The 21457-nt window shown below is 40.6% G+C and overlaps 1 protein-coding gene across 1 annotated transcript; it reads left to right on the plus strand.

The window, feature by feature from the left end:
* The first annotated feature begins 16539 nt into the window (after positions 1 to 16539).
* LOC132983072 (homeobox protein Nkx-2.5-like) lies at positions 16540 to 19848 on the plus strand. Its single transcript, XM_061049313.1, has 2 exons — positions 16540 to 17541; positions 18758 to 19848. The coding sequence occupies exons 1-2, from the start codon at positions 17118 to 17120 to the stop codon at positions 19399 to 19401; spliced, it is 1068 nt and encodes a 355-aa protein (XP_060905296.1). The 5' UTR covers positions 16540 to 17117; the 3' UTR covers positions 19402 to 19848.
* Positions 19849 to 21457: the final 1609 nt, after the last annotated feature.

The following is a 21457-nucleotide window of genomic DNA, read 5'->3' on the forward strand; positions in this document are numbered from 1 at the left end:
AACTTGCACAATACCATTAGTGTGATTGATTTAATTACACAAAAGGATGGCTAAGCTGCGATTAAACTCAACAGTTAAAGCTTAAACATCCCTTTCGATGCACGTAGCAGCTATATGGGATCTGAACTCGGGCTACTTTTTTTCCCTCGAGTTTCCAAGTCGTAGTTACGACTTCAGGGGTGGTTCCAGTTGACATTTCCAACTGGAAAGTCGGAACTCAGGATTTCCGACTTTCCTGGAAGTCTTCCGCGTTCCAAGTTCAGACTTCCGACTTCCGAGTTCGGAGGTCGGAAGTCTGAATTCTGAATTTCCGAGTTCAGAGTTCCAAGTTCCAAGTTCCGACATCCGAGTTCCGAGGTCAGAAGTTGGAATTCGGAACTCGGAATTTCCTAGTTCCGAGATATCTGGGAAGTCGGAACTTGAATTTCCGACTTCCGAGGTCGGAAGTCTGAACTCGGAATTTCCGACTTCCGAGGTCAGAAGTCTGAACTCGGAATTTCTGACTTCTGATTTCCGAGGTCGGAAGTCTGAACTTGGACTTCCGAGTTCTGACCTCAGAACCCGGAAGTCGGAAATTCTGAGTTCATGTACAAGGCTCAGTTGTGCTGTCTGTGGTGGCAGCTTTGCAAAAAAAAAAACAAGATGTGCATACAGTGCATACAGTTGCACCAGCTGCTGTGGATCACAAAGTAGAGAAATTTAAGTTTAGCAGTCCCATACAGGTCACACCTTGACATCAACAATTGGTTTGTGGCCATTTAGATTAATTTTCTTTTTTTTGTCGGCCTGTCTTTTCTGATGTGAAAAGCCAATGTTCCAATGCAAGGGTGGCCAGAAATATATAAATAAATGATAAAAAAACATTTCTGCATTGGTGTACCAGAGGTTGCTGCTTGGTCCAAGCATGACCTTTAAGTCTTGCATAGATAAGATGAACTGAAACTGATACCTTTTGGACTTATTGTGGACTTCTCAGAGTCCTCAGATAACCTGTTTCTTATGTGTTTATGATATAAACGTACTGTTTACACCACATTCTCCCCAACAGTGTGGTTCAGGTTACATCAACTGTCAAGGGCAGGCGTCCTGATCATTCTCACTGACTGTGCAGGTTAAAAAAAACTGATGAGTGGCACACATTCAGGGCAGATCTATGAAGCCCTGTCAGAACTAAATGTGACTCCAGGGGCTAAATACCGTAACATCAGAGCATCAGAACATGATGGCCACTTCCTGACATTCCTGTCACCGCTCAGATGCAGCGAGGGGGAATGTTGTCATGTTTCCAGCTCTGTGATCTGCAGGCAAACAACACACACACACACACAGGTATACACACAGCCACAAGGACAGGCCTCTACATGACGCAAGCATCACTGCACTGCTGTGTGTGTGTGTGTGTGTGTGTGTGTGTGTGTGTGTGTGTGTGTGTGTGTGTGTGTGTGTGTGTGTGTGTGTGTGTGTGTGTGTGTGTCATTCTTTCTCTGTTGGCTGAGGACTATTTCAGGGTGTGGACCAAGAACTCAGAGTAGAGAATACATTAGCCCCGCCCACTGCATGGTAATAAACATGTCAATCAAACCATCATCACTGCCAGGCTACTAGCTCCTGTCAAGGCTTCAAACTACACGACCTTTTTAAACGTTTACATGTGTCTGTTTAGTGTGTGCGTGTGAGATAGAGAAAAAAAAACACTATACCTCTGCTATGAATAGATCCTGCAGAATCATTCCAAAGATTAGTTGCTTAATCCTGCGCAGGTTGATAGGTCACACACAATCTTGTCTAATGAAGAAAACACACAAAGCAGGTTTGAAACAGGCCACACTGAAATACACAGCATTGGAAATAAATTGTTGATCCTTATTTTTATTCTTGCCCTTCCAAATAAGTAAATGTGAATTGTATATTGAACACATTTCACATGATGAATTCATTTCAAATAAGTTCAATTGATTGGGATTTCGAAATGTTGAAATCTATGAAATCACCAAAGCCACAATATAATACGGGCCCCTCCTCCTGGGCTTATAGCCCCCAGGAGCTCACATCCACTGCAGAATGTAATGTGTACGTTTACTGCTTGTACAAGCTTCCACACGCTAGCACAAGCTAACTGCTGATGTTTGGCACCTGTTTGTCCACCAGAGAACAGGCTAACTCTTCGTCTGTGGGTAACAGCCAACACAAGGTTCACCCTCGTTTTGGAATCAGTTTTATTCACTCAGCGTTTCACCTCACTATGATTATACTTTCTCTTCGCCGATTTGAATCCCGTACAGTCGAGCTGGATCCACTCCTAAACTGCACACTGTTATTGGCTGTAGAAAGCACAAGAAAGCGTCCAATTTATTAAAATACTCCCCTGTGTGTGTGAGTGCAGGTGCATGAACCTCCCACTACCCATCCTAGGCAGAAAAGCAACAATTAAAATGACAATTCTTCCAAAAATTCGCTACCTATTCACAGTGATTCCCACACACCCATCTCTCGTGCGAGATCACCCGAACCCGTCTTGCTCTCCTCTGGCTCCCGGAGACCGGTGGGATAGACGGATAGACAGGCGCACAGTCAGTCACTTACCTCTAAATCCAGCTCAAATGTGATGGCAAACTTTTCAGCCTCTTCAAACATGTGTTTGTGAAGAAGTCTGCTCATTCTGGGAATCAAAGAGGAGCCAACTAAGTCAAAATGATAATAAAAAAAATATTTTACAAAATGGAAGAAACATAGAAATGCATCCAAATAAATTTAAGTACCTGTTCTCGGGCAAAGCCTCTGTGAAGCATCCGACGACGACAGAAGAAATAGGCTCTCTTCGATTATTGTTGAGAACAAAAAAACAAAAGAAAAACAAAGACTTCTTGAGTAGTTATTGAGCAGTCAAGGAAAGTAAAAACAAGATCTGCACAACAAGGAGCTCCGGTTTGAAGGATTTATTAAGTGATGTTTTGAGTCAACTGAGGACGAGCATGTTGGCACTATGGTGTCTTGGTGTGCGAAATCAGAAGAACTAAAATCTGTTACTTAAATGTGCAGAAATTTTTACATTTAATGCCTGAAAGATCCAATTACATTGAAAATAAATTGACTAAACACACTTACGTGCCATCCAAATAAGCAGTGAGTATGTTATTCTTCTTTTCTCTAGTCCTTGACTAAAACTACTTTAAACTCAAGGCCGTCGTGTCCATGCAAACACGGCTCCGACAACAGTACAGCTGAGGCTTCTCCCTCATTGTAGACAGTCATGACTCAGAGAGACATTTACACAGGATATACTTGATTTCTGCTGTATTTATGTGTAAAATGTTGTACATTCTTCCTTTATAAAACTTGGTTTTACTCATAGTTGGCATACATATTAATATGACTTACATGTGTTGATTTGAGGAATATACAGTATATATATATATATATATATATATATATATATATATATATATATATATATGTTTATCAGAGACAAACATTGTAAAAAGAAGAAGATATCCTTTATTAATCCCACAGGGAGAAATTACTTTTTCACTCCATTATTGAGACATGCTACACACAGGCTGAAATACACACACTACATGCACTAAAGAGATGTTAGAGTGAGGGCCTGCACATGAAAGAGTGCCCGAGCAGTTGGGGTTTCGGTGCCTTGCTCAAGCGCACCTCAGCAAGACTCAGGAAGTGAAATAGCAACTCTCTAGCTACCAGACCAATTTCCAGACTAGGTCCACACCGGTTTTGGAACCGGCGACCCTCCACTTCCCAACCAAAGTCCCTACAGACTGAGCTACTGTCACCCAGACATTAGCATATTCAACTTCTAGACATGACTAGTTAATGAAGAAGCAACAAGTGCCATAATAACACAGTAACTCACTTTTACCCAATGTATCATAATTACAGGCGGTAACAGACACTGACCCCGATCACCAGGTGGATTTCATGGCCCAGACTGAACATCAATGCTTTACTGCAGCCCTCATCGTGGTAATCCTTGGACATGCAGAAGTCCATCTTTATTTTAGACTTGCGAGTGTGTGGTGTGTGGAGAGGTGGGATTAAAATTCTGCTTATCAGAAATAAAAAAAATAGCACTTACAGAAGAAGGTCTCAACTAACCTCTTTCAAAGATCCTACATCCATTTTTTCTATTAATGCTTAATTTGGTCAACAATGAGGCTGCGATAAAAATCAAAAATCTCTTTGATACCCGTCTTGACCTTTTCCAACGCAAGGATTGAAATATGGAAAAACCTGTCTTTTATGATTAGAAACACATTGTATATCCCTGTTGATAAAAACATAACACATATTAACATTACGTCACACCGACAAAACCATGCAGAGCAACGATTCAGAGAATAATCCTCAAACACAGACGGATCAGATTCTTAATTCCCCCGTGTTACATTGCACGGCTGCTTTTTTTTTTATTGGTACAGAGTTTTCTCAGAATCATATCAAAAGTTTACCTTCAGAACCCTTGTATTTCTGTGAGGAGATGGTATGTTTTCTCATCACCACTGGATGGTTTCTCTACCAAAGCCTGAAAAAGAAAAACCCAAATCTTAATGTATGTAATGAAATCCATGGATTTATTACAACTGGTGACATCATCAAAGCCATAGGTGAAATCAGACAAACATTTCATGGCCAGACACAGGCCTTCACTTGTAGTGTGTCTTATAAACACTCTTACCCTGGTGAGAAGGATTCTCTTGTGGGGGGACTGTTAGGGAGTGAGCAGCGAGGCACAAGACAAAGGAGTAAGTTTAAAGAAAAGGTACGTTTTTATTTTACCAAAAAATAGAAAACCAAGTTTTCAAACTAAACGGGCCTTGTGATCTGTCTCCAAGGTGAACTCTGGACCAAGTAGGTAGTATCGAAAAGGAATCAAGGGCCCACTTGATAGCTAGTGCCTCCTTCTCCACCACTGAATATCAAACCTCTCTGGGGAACAGTTTCCAGCTGATGTAGGCGACTGGACGCCGATCCTCCTGAGGTCCCTGGAGTAACACAGCTCCCAGACTCCTGTCAGAAGAATTAGTTTGCAGAAGAAAATGTTTGTCAAAGTTTGGGCTGTACAGAACAGGTTACTTACTTATTGATTGCTGGATATCACTGAAAGCTGCCACTGCCTCCTCTGTAGCTGATTGGGACTCCGGGATCTAGTCAAGTCTGTGAGTAGAACTGCCCTGTTGGAGAAATGGAGTATGAAGCGGTGATAGAAGCAGGATAGCCAATTCAGGTACCTGAAATCAATGCAGAACCTTACGCTTCCATCCTTCTTTGGTACGAGCATCACTGGGTTACACCACTCGATGATCCGCAGGGACAGCATCAGGTCAACCTCCCTCCTCAGTGAGGCCAACAGGCCATCAGGGATCCTGTAACTTAATCTTCTCACAGAAGCACCTTCTCTAACAACAATGTCATGTTCAACAATATTTGTTCTCCCAGGATTCTCCTGGAAAACTTCTGAATTACAGATAGATCTCACCTGAAGCCTTTGGCCGTCTGAGAGGTTACTGAGATCATGGTCTAGCAGGTCACTAGAGAGAGGCAAGTATTGTTCATCCACTTTAGTTTAGTTTACGATGTGTGATTTTGAGCAGGAAATTAACTGTTTTGCCAATTGTGTGTTTTAGGTGTGTTGGTGCGTTAAGAGTTAAGGAAACTTGTTAAAAGTATTGAAAAAATTGCCATAGCAATTGTAAAAAACTGTAAAAAAAACCAAAAAAAAACATGCATTTTGTGCACTTTTTGACAAATCGAAGGTTTTTTTTCATATTATGAGCTGTTTGAGAAAAATTACACAATAATGTATGTTAAAGCAACACATCGTTTTTAACAGTTAATTATGATGACTCTCACTTAAGTTTCAACAATTAAGTTTTATCAATAGTTTAAAAAAAAAAAGGGAAAAAAAAAGGAATTTTGGAATAGTCTTTCTTTTGTGTCCCTATTATTCATTCATAATAGACCAAACATGCATACACGCTCACACACACTAATGAAATGTCAGCCGGAGAACTGAAAGCATCATTACACGTCTTTGAGGATAGGAACATGTCTGTCAGGCTCATTAGCTGATTCCATAGATTTAGTTACAGCATCAAGTTCAGCTCAGAGAAAACTAGACCCTATTCTCAAACACACACACATGCACACACAGACACACACACACACACACACATACACACACACACACACATAGACACACAGACACACACACATACACTCGCAAGCAGGCAGGCAGGCTTACATGCACTGTATGCATGAATGACTCCCATCACACAGCTCTGGTGGTTATGCACACACTTCTCAGGTAGCTTCGGGAGAAGTAAGAACAGAGGTAAAGCAAACGTGTTGATTCTCTTCATGTCAACACTGAAAATGAATTCAGATAAACTCCAACTACATGTAACACACCTGAACTCAGAATGAACCTCGGAAAACCGACCACACAGAAATCACAAGAAATGTCTTCTCTGACCAATCATTAGTTTAGTTTATTTGTTTATTGTTAACTTTACAGTTAAAGGAGCAGCTTTAGCCCATTGGAGGAAGTGTCGTTTTGAGTGCCATATCCACCAAAACTGGAATGACTTTTTTGCTCTATGGTGTGTAGAGTTTTGACTTACTGATTGATTGATTGATTGATTGATTATATTAAAAAGTAAAAAGTAAAAATGATGATAATTTCTTGTTGGAAAGTAAAAAAAAAATTTGAAGTCCAAAGAAAGGATTAAAAAATCCTGTTTGTTTGTTTTTTTATACAATGATTTTGACTACCTTCTGAATCTTGGGTATGTATTCTTATATTTGTGTTTATTTTGTTCTATGTGGGCTACAGTGATTGTATACTGGAGATCATAATAAAACCTGAATTATACATTTATATGGTTTAATATCTTGTAAATTGTTTATTTCATCAGGGGTGTAGCTAACTCTAATATATATTTCAACATGGATACAGTAATAAACATAAATTCCTTTGTTTTTCTTTTTAGAGGTTCTTTTCAGATTTTATTTTTTAAATGTTTTGGTATTGCTTACTGTTTTCATATGGTGTCCTTTTTTGACTAGTTTAACTCTGGGGAAAATTTGTTACTGAAACTTTCATTGCCAATAACATTAGTTTTTTGATGTTGTTTTTTGTTGAGGAGGGCAAGTGATCTGGTTTAAGATAAATTAAAACCTTGTAAATGTCTTCACTGTGGAAGTGAAAGTGAAAGTTAATGGCAGGAAGCTTGCCTGAGAAGCAGCAATAAACATCCTCCAGCCCTCCGCCCAGTTGTCTTCCCGGGGGCGTAAGGATGACAAACTCTCGAGCAGCGGCGGTGCAGGGGGCCCTTGACCCCCTTCTTGGTCCGGAGCCAACCCAGCTGTGCGCCTCTGGCCTCCGAGGCCCTCTGTGGTCGAAGTGATCGATTGCCGGTGTCCGTCCGGCAAGAAGCGGCCGGTCCCACCTAGTCGCGGAGCTCCGGAGACCCGTGTGTAAACTGATCCAGGAAACAGGCCCTTCCTCTGGCTATACACGGAGAGCTGCCCGGGGCCGGCAGCAGCATGCCTCGGGCAACGAGGACCTCCATCCTCCATCTGCAGAGGAGAGGTGACTGTCAGGTCAACGAGGACGCGCATTATATGACGTCGCGCACACATTGATCGGCGTAATCCAAACCTGGAAGAAAGTGACCACAGTGCGCGACAGTAAAAAACACTGAAACTCCCTTTATTGTTGATATTTATAGGTTTCTTAAACGGATTACGACATTTTCCAAGTATTAATTTTATGTCAGAATGAATTTAAAGAAAACAGGATATTTCTATGTTCAGGCTTTAATGTCTTTCACGGGTTAAAACGGTGGACCTTGTTTTTGTGCGCAGTAGCTTCAGCAGTAGTAGCTGCAAAGGTTGTAGTTGTAGTTGAATCTATTTGCCTTCATTCATCAGGAGTGACAGAGGTCGTGTGAGTGGAAACTTTCTCTACATCTTCCGAACAAATGAGTTCTTGCAGGACAGCAGAGCAGTTTATAGTGGGCCATGAAGTATCTGCAGGCCTGCTCTCCGGAGAATATTAACCCCGACTCCTATCTAATGCTTCTGGAAAATGTGATTTTGGATGGCAAATAATTAAGAGGAAAAAAACAAACATGTAAATGAAAATAAAAATACAATAACCCAGAAAGGGGGATGGGGGGGGGGGGGGGGGGGGGGGGGGGGTCTGCGCGTTTGCAAAGGTCTACAGAGTAAAAACTGACGCCAAATTGAAAATGATTGCAACATTTAGTGTGTAACGAAATCATTATCTGGGCTCGATTTGAGGATAAAAACATGTTTTTATTTTCCTAACTATGATTTAGAAAGTTGACCGAAATAGGAAGAACATCCCCTTCTTAAGAGTAGATTTGCATGACGTTGTTATGTGCATTTATTAACTCAGTTTTAAACCCTCTAAAGCCACCAAAAACAGACATCATGTATTTATAAGGTGACGAGCCACTGCGTGTGTCGGGTCTCAGTCTCTGGTGTGTGGAGACTGAGACCTCGTGATTGGCAGAGCTCTGACGCCAGTGATTGATGGTTAAAACCCCTCTGCAGGTCGTAAAGCAGCCAGGTCGGACGCTGTTTGGGAGATAGAGAGCAGATAAAGACACGCTAGATGAGAAGGGGTTCTAATGGTGCGGGGGGGGGGGGGGGTCCGGACCGTCTGCGCCGCGTGATGGAGTGGTCTGTCTCCGTCTTCTAACCACTAATGCCCTTCAGTTTATACAGAGACACAGACGTCTCTCTCGGAGCGGACGGGAGGAATCATCACGTGGGTCTGAGCTTATCTGGGGGGAAATTATTCATCATAAAAATACTCAACAACTCCTCGAGAGCTCTGAGAAATTAATCCCTGCGCTGTGAAAAGATTAGAGAGCCTTAAAAGCTCATTTTTAGTTCTGGAGACACAGCTCTGCCTCTCTTGCTTTTCTCATCAGATTACAGCAACAAGCCTCTCTGGAAATTTCTACTTAAGTTAAGAAACAACACGGTAATAAATCAGAGCTGCGTGGCTGTAACGACTTGTTTCCTCTGCAGTAATAACAATGGAAGTGGAGGCTTTGGGAGTCGATATACAGGGCGGATGGCCTCACTCCCTCTTCTGCATCAAGCTCTGGTTTATCCTTCTTATTCAAGGATACAAAATGAGAAACAAAACAACACACATCAATTATCAACAAATCTCCCGGGTGAAGATCATTTATTCTATTTGCATGGATATGAAGGGGGGGGGGAACCTTTCGCTCTCGCATGAATTCCCACATTAATCAGGAATTCCTCCGCCGTTTGTCAGAGGAGTCTGGCGTGCGGCGTGACAGAAAACGAGAAACAGAAGTCCCATTAGGTAAACTATTCAACGCCACAATTTATACAGCAGGCCGGGCGGGTTCATAAACACAGCCGGTTGCGTCATGCGCTGCATTTGGTGTTGTGTATGTGAGATATAGAGGCCTGACCCGAACTTTTAACGACTCAGCGCTCTGAATGAGCGCCAAATAGGCGGCCAGATGTTAACACCAAAGTACAATATGGAAATTATTTTTTATTTTCCTACAATTCCTGAGAGAAATATTTTTACCTTTTTTTCCTTTTTTTCGCAAATCTTTTGGAAAAAAATGTTTTCATGTCTTATTCAGTTTTACTCTCTGTGGTGTAGGATACATCCGGGTGTTATTTTAGAAATCGGCTCGCCCTTGTTGGAAAGGTGTGTGTGGCCGCTGGTTGAGTCCCGCCGGGCGGACATAGACGTTACGGATCACTGAGATAGCTTCTTCCCACTCTGCCTAATGGAGCTATTACTGACTGCAGGCTCCTGCAATCTAAACACTCAACATGCGCGGTTCAGCTTTGCACGATTTTAAGAAGGATGCAGCGAGAAGCGCGAACTTTTATGCAGGAGAGGAGGACACCGGATCATTACAGCAAACTCAGTCAAATATTTATAGGCTTATATATTGTGTTTGTGCACATTTTGGTGGATTTTGCTTGCACAAATGTAGGCTATCTAAAATATTGTATTGTTTTTATTAAAATATTTTAAGGGGAAAAAACAAGTCCATCAGAGAGTGTTTTTTTTCCCACAGGGTGCTTCAATAGAAAACCCCCTCTCGTCATTTAAAAGTAAAATATTAGACATTCAACAATACTATTTATAAATCACGTACATTTCCCCACAAGTTTTGTGGAACATTTTGAGGAGAAACTAAAAACTTCAATTTCTCTGAGGAAAGAAATCAACAAAATCATTTTAGGAAAGTTCAAATTAAGTCGAATATTTGTAATTTCAAGCTGCCTTTTATCATACTAAACTTATAAAATAAGTTTTAGAATCACACAAACTTAATTTCGTCGAAAACGCGCTAAATTGTCTAATGACGGCCACAGTTAAAGACAATGAATTAATCATGTCACTACTGATTATAGAAGTTAACCAAAGTTCTCTTGTTATAATAAGAGAAAAAAATAAAAAATAAAGGGAATATGACATAACAATTATGAATAGCCTAGATCCTGAATGTTCGTTTGAAAATGTAAAATTTTCCCTCCAGTTTTGCATTTTTTCGTTAATTTCTTACATTTTTTGTTCAAAACACCTTTTGAAAACACAGTTTCTAAGAGACTTAGGCCTATGAGCCGTAATTTTTTTTTAAACAGAAACGTAATGTAAATAGTGGCTAAAACAATGCAATGTAGCCTGTAGCCTATAAATGTGTGTTTTTTTCGAGCTGAAAAAAATGAAATTGAGTTGTATGGCACTTTGTTTTTATTAAATGTAGGCTATATGTTGCGCTGTTGTCAATTTTGGTACATTTTCTAGTTTTTAGGTAAATTGCTTACTAGTTCCGCAGCTATAGCTTAGATATAATATTACCTACAACGAGCATTTTGTTGAGAGCTGTTATAGTATATCCCAGACTGTAGGGACCCGAGGGACACAACGACGTGGAAAACATTTACAATGAAAGTGTGTGATTTATTTTCTTTCTTCTTTTTCTACTCTTGGACATCATAATTAAGTATAAGCGTCCCTGTTGCTGGCTGTCACATCAGAAAAAGTGTCCCCAACACACACACACACACACACACACACACACACACACACACACACACACACACACACACACACACACACACACACACACACACACACACGCACTGGCTGAGATTATCTCTTCCCCATCTCCATCGAACCATCCAGAGCCGCCTGGCGCCTCCGTCAGCTCGCAAATGACAGCAAACAAGAGGTGTAGCGTTTCCTATTGTTATCTCCTCTATAACGCACACGCAGACACACAAACACACACATAATGGCCTACAAATTGAGAGACAGAGAGAAAAACCAGTGCATTCCTCCTAACCTCATGTTAATGGAAAGTTATTAACTCTTAAACAAAGTTGGACTGAAATACACACTCACACTACTCCAGTTATCTGCAGAAAGTAAAACGTGAAGATGACTTTACATAAAAAGGATATACTTTTAAAAGTGTTTACTTAAATCCCCCTGATTCTAGGATGGGATGAAAAATGAATATCTCTGTTCAAATGTTTAAGCATTCAAATATATTTTTAGAATATTCTACACAATCTCTATACACATGGGAATTATGAGAATAATACAAATGCCTTTTACGTCAGTATGACTCTGAAGTTTATTATTGCTAATCGTAAATAATCAAAGTACTTACATTTCAGAAGTAGCAGAACAAAAATACTTAAGTTTTAAGAATGTAAAAGTCAAAGCTTTAAGGCTGCTTGCCTTAGTGTTCAAACCTCATTAAATGTCTGCAAAGTGTTTTAGAAAGTTTAGCTGACTTATTTGTGTTTGTGTGGAAGATAAAAGGCCAAACAGAAGCTCCACAGAGGTCACAGTATTCCTTCCAGCTCTGTCAGCACTAGCAGGTTGTTCAAATTGAGAAACCACAACCACAGTCCTCTCATTGTGTGGTTTTCCTGCATGCCTACATATTAAACCTCAGAGGACCCAGTCATGATCCCTGAGGTACACTCAAAATGTTTCAAATGTGTTTGCATGTGTGAATGCAACAGTTGAATTTATTATCGCAGACATTTGGATGAAAAATAACCTGTATAAAATATCCTGTTGTAGCCAAGTGGTAACCTCCAGTGTAAAAAAAGACGCCAATACTGGAGTACAAAAAACTGGAGTTCCCTGAGCATCCACTGGCTGGCTCCAAAAACCCTGTTAGCTTCATCAACATCCATTTTAAAATGTCAATTTTGACAGCAGTAATAAAACCGTTTACAGCATGGTTCAAAAAACAAATTTGGTCTGAGTAGCTCATGTCTTTATTGGCACATTGAATGGGAGTTGAACTTTTTTAATAACTCGTCAATTTTGATGTTTGATGTTGTAGCCCAGGAGGCTTAAGGCCCACCTCAGCTCCAACTCATTGCATGCTCCTTAGTTGACCGAAAGTTTGTTTGAGACAGCATTTCCAATATAAGACCACAATTATTTCACTTCAAACTGTGCTTAAGAAAACAATCAATGATGTCACTGAGACTACATCCATGTTTTATATATTCTGTGGTTTTAGCCAGATGTGTTTGAACCTAAAAAATGTAGAAATTCAATCTGTGACCAAGTTGCCAAATGTTGGCTGGCCTGTCTCTGTGCAGTTTGCATGTTTTCCCTGGGCATGTGTGGGTTCTCTCCGGGTACTTTGGCTTCCTCCCACAGCCCAAAAACATAGTATCATTACGTTAACAGGTGGCTTCATTGCCTGTGTGGATGTGAGCATGAATGGTTTTCTGTCTCTTTATCTGTTTTCACACATGCACTCATGAAAATGTCTTGAACACTTAAGGAGGGTTTTCTGTTGCATGTTCACATATATGCTTCACATCAAGAAGTTTTCTTAATTGGACAATGGGGTGGGGGGGTGGGGGGGGGGGTATTTTTGCCATGATATCAATGCTACATGTTATTGAATGTATTCAGAAGAAACAATGGGTAGAACATATTGGTGAGCAGAAGTGAGTTTAAAGCAGTGTCTTGACATGTGCATAGATCGCACTGTGCGTCGGTCACAGGATAAAAACATAATCAAAAAAAAAATGTGCTCTACCAAATAATGTCAGCTAATTTTCAGGAGCATGTGCATGTATTAATAGGGCCTTTGTGGACTGGTGACCTGTTTTTTTTTTTTTTTTACTTTCTCTGGTGGTTGTGTCTGCTCTTGTTCTTATTAGACAATATGAGTAATGACTTTCTGTCAATTCTACTTGGAAACATTTAGGAATCTATCCTTGAAACTGCTCAAGGTCTGATCCTTAGTTTTAAACTCTCATCCTTGCATTACCATCCAGCCAAAACCAAAAGTCCCATCTCTTGACTCAAACTAAAACAGTTTTAATTTTCTGTTGCAGACCGTTGGTCCATGTGACGCTCAGCCTGGCGTCTTTGGATTTAATGTTATTTAAAGTAAATGGAGGTGGCTGTGTGCCAACCTAAACACTATCCTGCCTTGTTTGGCACTTTTTTACGAGGACATGCTGATGATGATATAATGTGAATTGGAGAGAGTCGCCACAGAGTCTACAGGAACATCCACACATATATCTGTCTATGTGCAGGTTCCATAGAAAGAGCTGCACATCAGGATATTTACTACCTGAGCTGCACACAGAGGAGGGAACACCCAGCCTGGGTCTGTCAGAGGCCACCAGCAGGATTAATTCAACTTTGCATTATGAAGAATTCCACAATTAATTCATTATTAATTGATATTGTCACAGCTAAAATTGAGCAGCCCTAACAGACGCATGATGTGCACATTGCCAAAACTCAAAATGGATTATAATAAAAATCTGATATTTGCTGAAAGTTTATGAAATTCTGTATTTCAAAAAGGTATTAAATATGTTTTTTAGTTATTTCAAATATAGTGTCATGAAATCCTAGGTAATTGGTCAATGGATTTGGAAAATGTCAGCAAAATCTGACAGCAAAGTTATGCAAAGATTCTTTACAATATTTTATAAGAGACAAACAAAGGAGTCAAGGAACTCAAATAATGCTGGGATGTTCACTTTGTGGCAATAGTTTGAGACAGCTTTAAATGAAGCTTGTGTCTTGTTTTTGCATATTTTCTTCATCATTTGTAAAGCTTCAAAGTATATGACTCTGAGTCCAGAGTTTAATCCAGTGTCGATGTCCTTACAGTATAACAGAGTACAACATCATTTCAATGGATTTGGTTGTAGGGTTGAGGGGAGATGAAGGATAGAATCTTATGTTGATTTCTTATCAGTTTGTTTTCTGTTAAGAGTTCATGTCTATTCACACAAGAGGTACTTTCTGTTTGAGAGGATTTTAATACTGATAAAAGTAAAACTGTGAAGAAATGTTGTTATATTGCTGGCATAAATTCTTAAATTGTAACAGTCAGCTATAAAGAAAATAAAAATAGCATATCTATGATTGAATACAAATACTTTACCATCTAATGCTTGATACTTACAGTATGTGTCTGTCTATAATAATGACACGCATGGCTAGCTAGAGATAATACAATCATGTTCTCTATCTGTTGACTTTATAAGACATTAAAAAAAATGTAATCTTGAAACAAACTTAGATGGTACAAAATAAACTGATTTAACTTTGCAACTTTTTTAAGCAGGTCAAAATGTTTGATACATTTTACTCAATAGTTGTTGAGTTAGGAATAAGCAAACATTTCTCCTCTTTTTATTTCAGATATAATACTTGAAACATATGTGTAGGAAGAGCCCCAGTTTGTTTAAACCACACTGTGTGAGGAAAAGTTAGTTTAGGAAATCTTTAAGGTAAGAGAGACATCACGGCTGTTTGAGAACACCAAGATTGTGTCCTTGTATTTTTCTGTCCTTGTATAACTTTGGAGGGTCTGTTGTCATAAACAGGAGTTTATATTTTGCTATTACACACACAAAAAGATTTGGAAATGAAGATTTTGTTTTGAAGGATTTTAGTGGTCTCGAATAACAAATAAGTACAGAAAAGAGGCATCGACACAAAATACAATAATGTAAGAAGACTGAGTATGATGCAGCATTTCAATTACAACGAACTTCTGTTATTTATTTACTTTTTTATTGATATGTTCATTTCCCCAAATTGTCTCTTTGAACTGCTTGTCTGAAAAATTCTACATAGCTGATTAATGCAGCATCATGTGCTGCTTTATCATGAAATAACTTTTTTATAACTTTAAAATTGAGTACAGTTATTTCATGAATGCCATGTCCATGTAAAAAAAAACAACTCACTAATTAAACTTTAGACTTAAACCACAAGTGTTTCCTCAATATGATATATGAATAAATCACATAAAACTTCAATATTGTGCAACTCTCAGTCTTTATATATTCCTAAACTCTTACCTTTACTGATCACATTGCGGGCTGCTTACTGTCAGAATAACCCACAGGAGGAGCAGAGGCAGAGGGGTGACAGAGGCGAGGGGTCCCGCTGGAAAACGGAAAGCGGAGCTGATAGGAGTAGATTAGACCGGCTAAAAACGTCAGGCAGTTTTCCTGGAGGAATCTTAATTGCCCCGGGGGGCCCTGCTTATCGGCCCAGGGCGGTTATTAATACAACACCCGCGATAAAGAGGACTGAGGGACACCGAGGCCAGGCGGCTTATTGCAGGGCTGAAGAGAGAGTATGGCTACTGCAGGGGAGAGTAAAACTTATAGTCTCGTAGTCTCAGTTAGATCCATTTCAAGAGTTTATAGATTTTTAAAGTGGCCTACAGGAGATGAATAAAAGAGGGGTCTGACTGAAAATCTCACATTTAGTTTTAATTATAGTTTTAAAATGTAGCCTGTTCCTAATTGTTTCTGATATCTCCTTTAAAATATGAGATATTAAAAGATCCTCTTTACTCTCTAACATTAGGTAGCCTGAAGCATTGTATGTTGTTCAGTCTGACAGATTTGATTCGTCTTTTGTCCTTACAAATTAAGGACGTTTTTTTTTTAATCATTGAAAGTTTGAACAAGTCTCAGCTTTCAAACGTATCTTAAAAAGGAACAAAGCATTGTCCTTCAAAAAAAATTGGCTCGGCAAACTGGTGTATTTCTAAAAATGTAAGTGTGTCTTCTGATCACAACTGGGGTCTTTAAGGCCGATGTGATACAACAAACCAAAACGGGACAATTTTCGTCTGATATTAATACAAAGTAAACCTCAACTTTGTAAGCCAGAGCAATGTGAGGTACGTTTATGTATTCCTAAAAGTTTTATACAGAAAACAAAATCAACTTGTAGCCTATTAGTTTTGCGTAACAATTTAATCCCCATTTTTTTTGTTTTCCACTCTATAGCAATATAACAAAGACGCCCCCCCTTCTATTATTCATTGACCTGACCATTGACCTTGACGTGCCACCGTTATTGCAACACGTGTGCCGCATGGTGTGCCTCAATAAAAGGTTTACGCACAGAATTACGCATTTGAGAACGGACCAAGACAAGGATCCCCGTGCATGCTATGCCTGTGGAATGATGGAAACTGCAAATAATAGAGTTAAACGACACTACATAGCAAATAAAAGAGGGATGTTCTATATTTACACACACAGAGCAGGGATTTTTGTGCATTACATTGTGCTTGAAAGGCTTTTGGAGTTAACTTAGTGAGCACAGAAGGAACCATTGGACAGTGGAGGAGCATGTCAGAAAATTACTCCACCATATTTCACGCAAGTCTAAAAACAAAACCAGAACGGGAACACACGTCACCTACGCCCCACCTTCCCTCTCTCTTTCTCCCAAATGCTCCCCTTCAGGCCCGCACGGACTTTCCATTTCACACCCCTCCCCCTGACAGCAGAGGAGGCACAGGCGCTCCTTCGCCCCGGTCCAAACTCCACTCACAAAGCCCGACATCATATCTGTATAGACCTGCATGGACAGAACCTGGACTACTGCTCATGTTTTCGTGCGATATACGGCAATGAGGGATTCCAGAAGCTTAACGCACCTCCAATTACCAAAGAAGGGGCTATTAAGCTCAATTATTTGTTAGAAAAACAGTGGAGAAGGATTGGGGGAGTGCATGTTACTCGGCGGGATTCATTTCCTCGGTGCTGCAGAGCAGGAGCTGGATGACATGATGCTGCAGAGCCCGCTAACATCCACGCCGTTTTCTGTCAAGGATATCCTCAAATTGGAGCAGCAGCAGCAGCAACAATCCGGGTCCCTGGAGGTCCAGCACCGGGTCCACAGCACCCAGCAGCTGTTGTCTGGGACTTCCCCTTCCCAGCAGCAGCATTTCCAAACCCCGTCGTCCTGCATGCTCGCCGGGGCCCGAGACAGTCCTCCATTCTCGGACGGAGAGGATAACCTGGCTTACCTTAGCGCACTGGCGGTGCGAGGGGAGGAGGACCGCGGGGAGACCAGCCTGTCCCCGGACATGTACGTCCATTCCGGGCTGCAGGGTGCTAAGCTGGAGACCGCCGAGCTGGAGGACCAGGAGAGCAGTGAGTTGACGCATAAGCTGCTGCTGTACAGGGCAAACAAAAGACAACAAAGGGAAAGTGTATCAATAGTCATAAGAGTAAAAATATTCTGACCTTTTAGTCAGAGATAAATAAATACATTTTATAAAACATAAATGAAAAAGTAAGCAGTTACTTTAATGCAATTCCCACATTTTAGTGGCTTAAATGAATTTGCATAATGTGCAGCACAAACAAATATTCCTGTTTCTCCATTACAAACAATGTGTTTTATATTTTTAAATTACAACCTGAAATGTAATAATGTTGAAAACCCGTAATAGGCTACATATGTTACAGGAATCTTCAATTTAAGCGTAAAAATGTTTTAATTAAGGACTTCATGCGTTAACATTTAACTTTCTAATCATCTCTCATTCAATTATTATGTCCCTTTATATTTATAGTGCCGTTGGGTCACAATTTAAGTTCTCGAAAGGAGCAAAATTCTTAATACAGTAGGAAAAGTAAAGGAGGTAGATTTAAGTCTTTGGAGGCCTGTTGTCTTGTCAACGCATGCACCTGACCTGACCTGGTCCCATTAACGAACTATGAAAATGGTTGAAGTCGGTATAGAGGCTCTGAGACGGATCCAGTAAAAGCTGTACACGTCAAACACTTTCTAGTGGTTCAGCTGCGCGCCTGTTCTGCACAGTCTGTTATGATGTGTGGACCATAAACCGACAATTAGTTTAAAGTGGCTTGTAAAAGAAATGACACGGAGAAGGAGCGCCAATAAATACACAGTCAGACCCAGAGACGTCCACAGGGATCATGGAGACTATGAATATTCAATAAAAAGAGTCTATTTTGTGTGAAGCCTAAATTCAGGAAGTCACTCAAATTGAAACTGTTTTTCTTGAACGTGATGTTTTTATCTAAAGACATTGTATTTCATATTTTATGATTTTTCTTTACAGATTATTTGTTTTATATTGTATTGCCTCATATTGTTTGTTGCCTTTTTCTATTTAATGAATTTAAATGTTTTGTTTTTTGAGTCAGACAGTAAAAATAGTCCCATAATTGAAAGTTATCGTCGTAATTATTTTTTGCTGTTGACAGATATGGTATATTAGAGATTGCATAATCCATTTGTGGACTGAATGATTAGAATAATAATCCAACAATATATCTTTTTACGTATAATAATTCCTGATGTTTTAACCCTTCTTGTGTGACTCTCTAACCTGCGCAGAGAGCTGTAGTTTGGTGTCCCGAGAGGAGGCCTCGGAGGGCGGCCAGGGAGACTCAGAGCGGCCGGTACAGAAGCAGAGAAGCCGGCGGAGACCCAGAGTGCTCTTCTCCCAGGCGCAGGTCTTCGAGCTGGAGCGGCGCTTCAAGCAGCAGCGCTACCTCTCCGCCCCGGAGCGGGAGCACCTGGCATCCACCCTCAAACTCACCTCCAACCAGGTGAAGATCTGGTTCCAGAACCGTCGCTACAAGTGCAAGCGGCAGAGGCAGGATAAGTCTCTGGAGGCGGCGGGGCAACACCACCCTCCTCCACCCAGGCGTGTCGCTGTTCCGGTGCTGGTCCGGGATGGGAAGCCTTGTTTGGGGGGAGCACAGGGATACGCCGCCGCTGCTGCTCCATACGGAACCAACCCGTACAGCTATAACGGATACCCCGGGTACACATACAACAGCCCCGCTTACAACAGCAACTACAGCTGCACCTACACCAGCATTCCCGCTCTCCCTCCCTCCAGCTCTTCTGGCGCATTCATGAACATGAACTTGGGAAACGTGAGCAGCCTCGGAGGCTCCACGCAGCCACAAACACACCAAGGGACCGCGGTTACGTCGTGCCAGGGCTCCCTGCAAGGGATCCGGGCCTGGTAGCCTCACCACCACAGAACTAGTGACTTTTTTTTAATGGAGCTCCTTTTTGGCACAAACTTCTTTAGACAACAGTATTTCTTATGAATGTGAGTTTGGGTTCACTTGTCAGATTAGACGGAATTTAATTCGTCTTTCTGACTAAATTAAATGTAATAAAGCCCAATAAGGGCTTCGTTACGGCCGGAGGTCTGATACAGTATGTGTGGTCCAATTAGTTTTGGTGCCGTCGTTTGGCACTGGTTGGATCAAAGCACAGAGGGAAATTACGCACAATTTTTGCGAATTTCTCTTTTGAACTAAAAAAGATCATCCTTTTTAGAGCTTGTTTTTAACTTGGTATATTTTGAGGCTTTGGAGAGACTGGCTTGCTTTTAAGTGTTTTTGGATCAACAGAGGAATGTTTTAGTCTATTTCACATCTATTCAAATAAATCAGAGAAACTGAAAATAGGGTTCTTGTGCTTCTGTATTCAGGAAGAAAATAGTGAATCCTTTTTTTGATGGTTAACTTTGGATGTGGTGTTGACAAAGAGGGTTTATATTCCTACTTTAATGGGAAATATATCATATACAAGTTATTTACCAGTATCATAATAATCAGCGTATTATTGGTCTTAAGTGAATTAGATGCATGGAACATTTTGCTAATAAACATATTAAGGCGAGCTGCTGGAGGAGGCCAGGCCACAGGGACTCTTTGTCCCGTTTTCAGGCTACGTGAAAGGAGGAAGTAGTTCTCCATTTGAGGTCCTCAAAGGACGCGATTACGCACCTAAAATACCCCCGAAGAGAGCGCTGCAGTCTGGCTAGGGAGCGGGAAATAATGGCTCTTATTGGATTGCGAGACAAAAGGTGTGTGGTAGGCAGAGCCGGGCACTCAGCAAAGACAAAAGCGCACAGGGGCCGTGAGATTGACGTCCTAATATTCCCATTTGAGGGACAGGCAGCGGGTTATTCTGCGCCGAGAAGGGGACACGGAGGGAAAATGTGGTCACTTTGTCCCCCTTCAGGAGGCCTTTTTTGTTCGCAAAGAAAGGCGCACAGAGATCTCCAACCGAGAGGGCTTCAGGGGCAGTCGGGCTGGAGGTGATGGCAGCGGGGAGGCGTTTGTGTGAAAGAAGGGGGTATTATTGCTACAAGTTTCACCATTTATCCCGATGCGGAAAATGGACGGGAGAATTTGGAGGGGGACGAGGTCCTTCTGTTGGCTTTTATTTCAATTTAAGGGTGTTATTTCAGCTCAGGCAGATTTCAATCTTACAGGTAACATTGGACGGGGATTGGACTACAGTGATCCTCTAGTAAACATGTAGAAGTATAGCTATTAAATATCACAGAGTGCAGTAAAAAAAAAAAAAAAAAAAGTTTTAGAAAGATTTATTTAAAGAAAGGTCCTTGTTACACACCAAGGAACAAAAAAAGTCAGTCCTAACGGTAAATTCGGAACATTTTGTATTAGGCTGCACACGAGGGCTCCTTTGAATAGATTTTCTTAATCTTTTCCCCAAACTCTGTCAAATCTAACAGTTAAAATAAAAACGATAAATTGATAAGTTGTTCAGAAAATTACAGACCAACAATTTGGATCTAAAATAGAAAAAAAAGTGACTCAGTACTTTTTTAAATCTTTGATGTTTTTTTGGTCCAGCACTTTAACCTTCTCGGATGCGCGTGCCTTTTTGATTTGACAATTTGGATCTGCCATCAAGCGAAAATGGCAAATTTAACTTAATACAATGTTCTCACATAACTTCTGGGGACGTTGACTCAGTTTTCTCTTTTATATACGTAGAGAAATTACTTTTTTTTTCTTTTTGGTGCCCGACAATGTCTGTAGGTGGTTCGCCTCGTGCTGGATCTGTAGACATGAATGATCCTCACATTCTTAAAACTTTTTTATTTTATCATTAACTTGATTAAAAGATAGCCTATGAGAATGGCGAACTCTTAAACGGTTAAAAATGGGAAATGAATAAGGTTAGTATCCTTTGTATGGTCTTGAAGCTTAATTGGCGCTCTTAATCAGCCATTACGCACAATTGAGGGTAAAACAATTA

Source organism: Labrus mixtus, chromosome 2, assembly GCF_963584025.1.
Source record: "Labrus mixtus chromosome 2, fLabMix1.1, whole genome shotgun sequence".
In the NCBI taxonomy this organism is placed as follows: domain Eukaryota; kingdom Metazoa; phylum Chordata; class Actinopteri; order Labriformes; family Labridae; genus Labrus; species Labrus mixtus.

Bases quoted from the DNA above. Each gene is read 5' to 3' on its own strand.
- LOC132983072 (XM_061049313.1), top strand. From the start codon at position 17,118: ATGTTACTCGGCGGGATTCATTTCCTCGGTGCTGCAGAGCAGGAGCTG. The intron at 17,542-18,757 runs GTGAGTTGACGC...TAACCTGCGCAG, and splicing joins GCTGGAGGACCAGGAGAGCA to AGAGCTGTAGTTTGGTGTCC.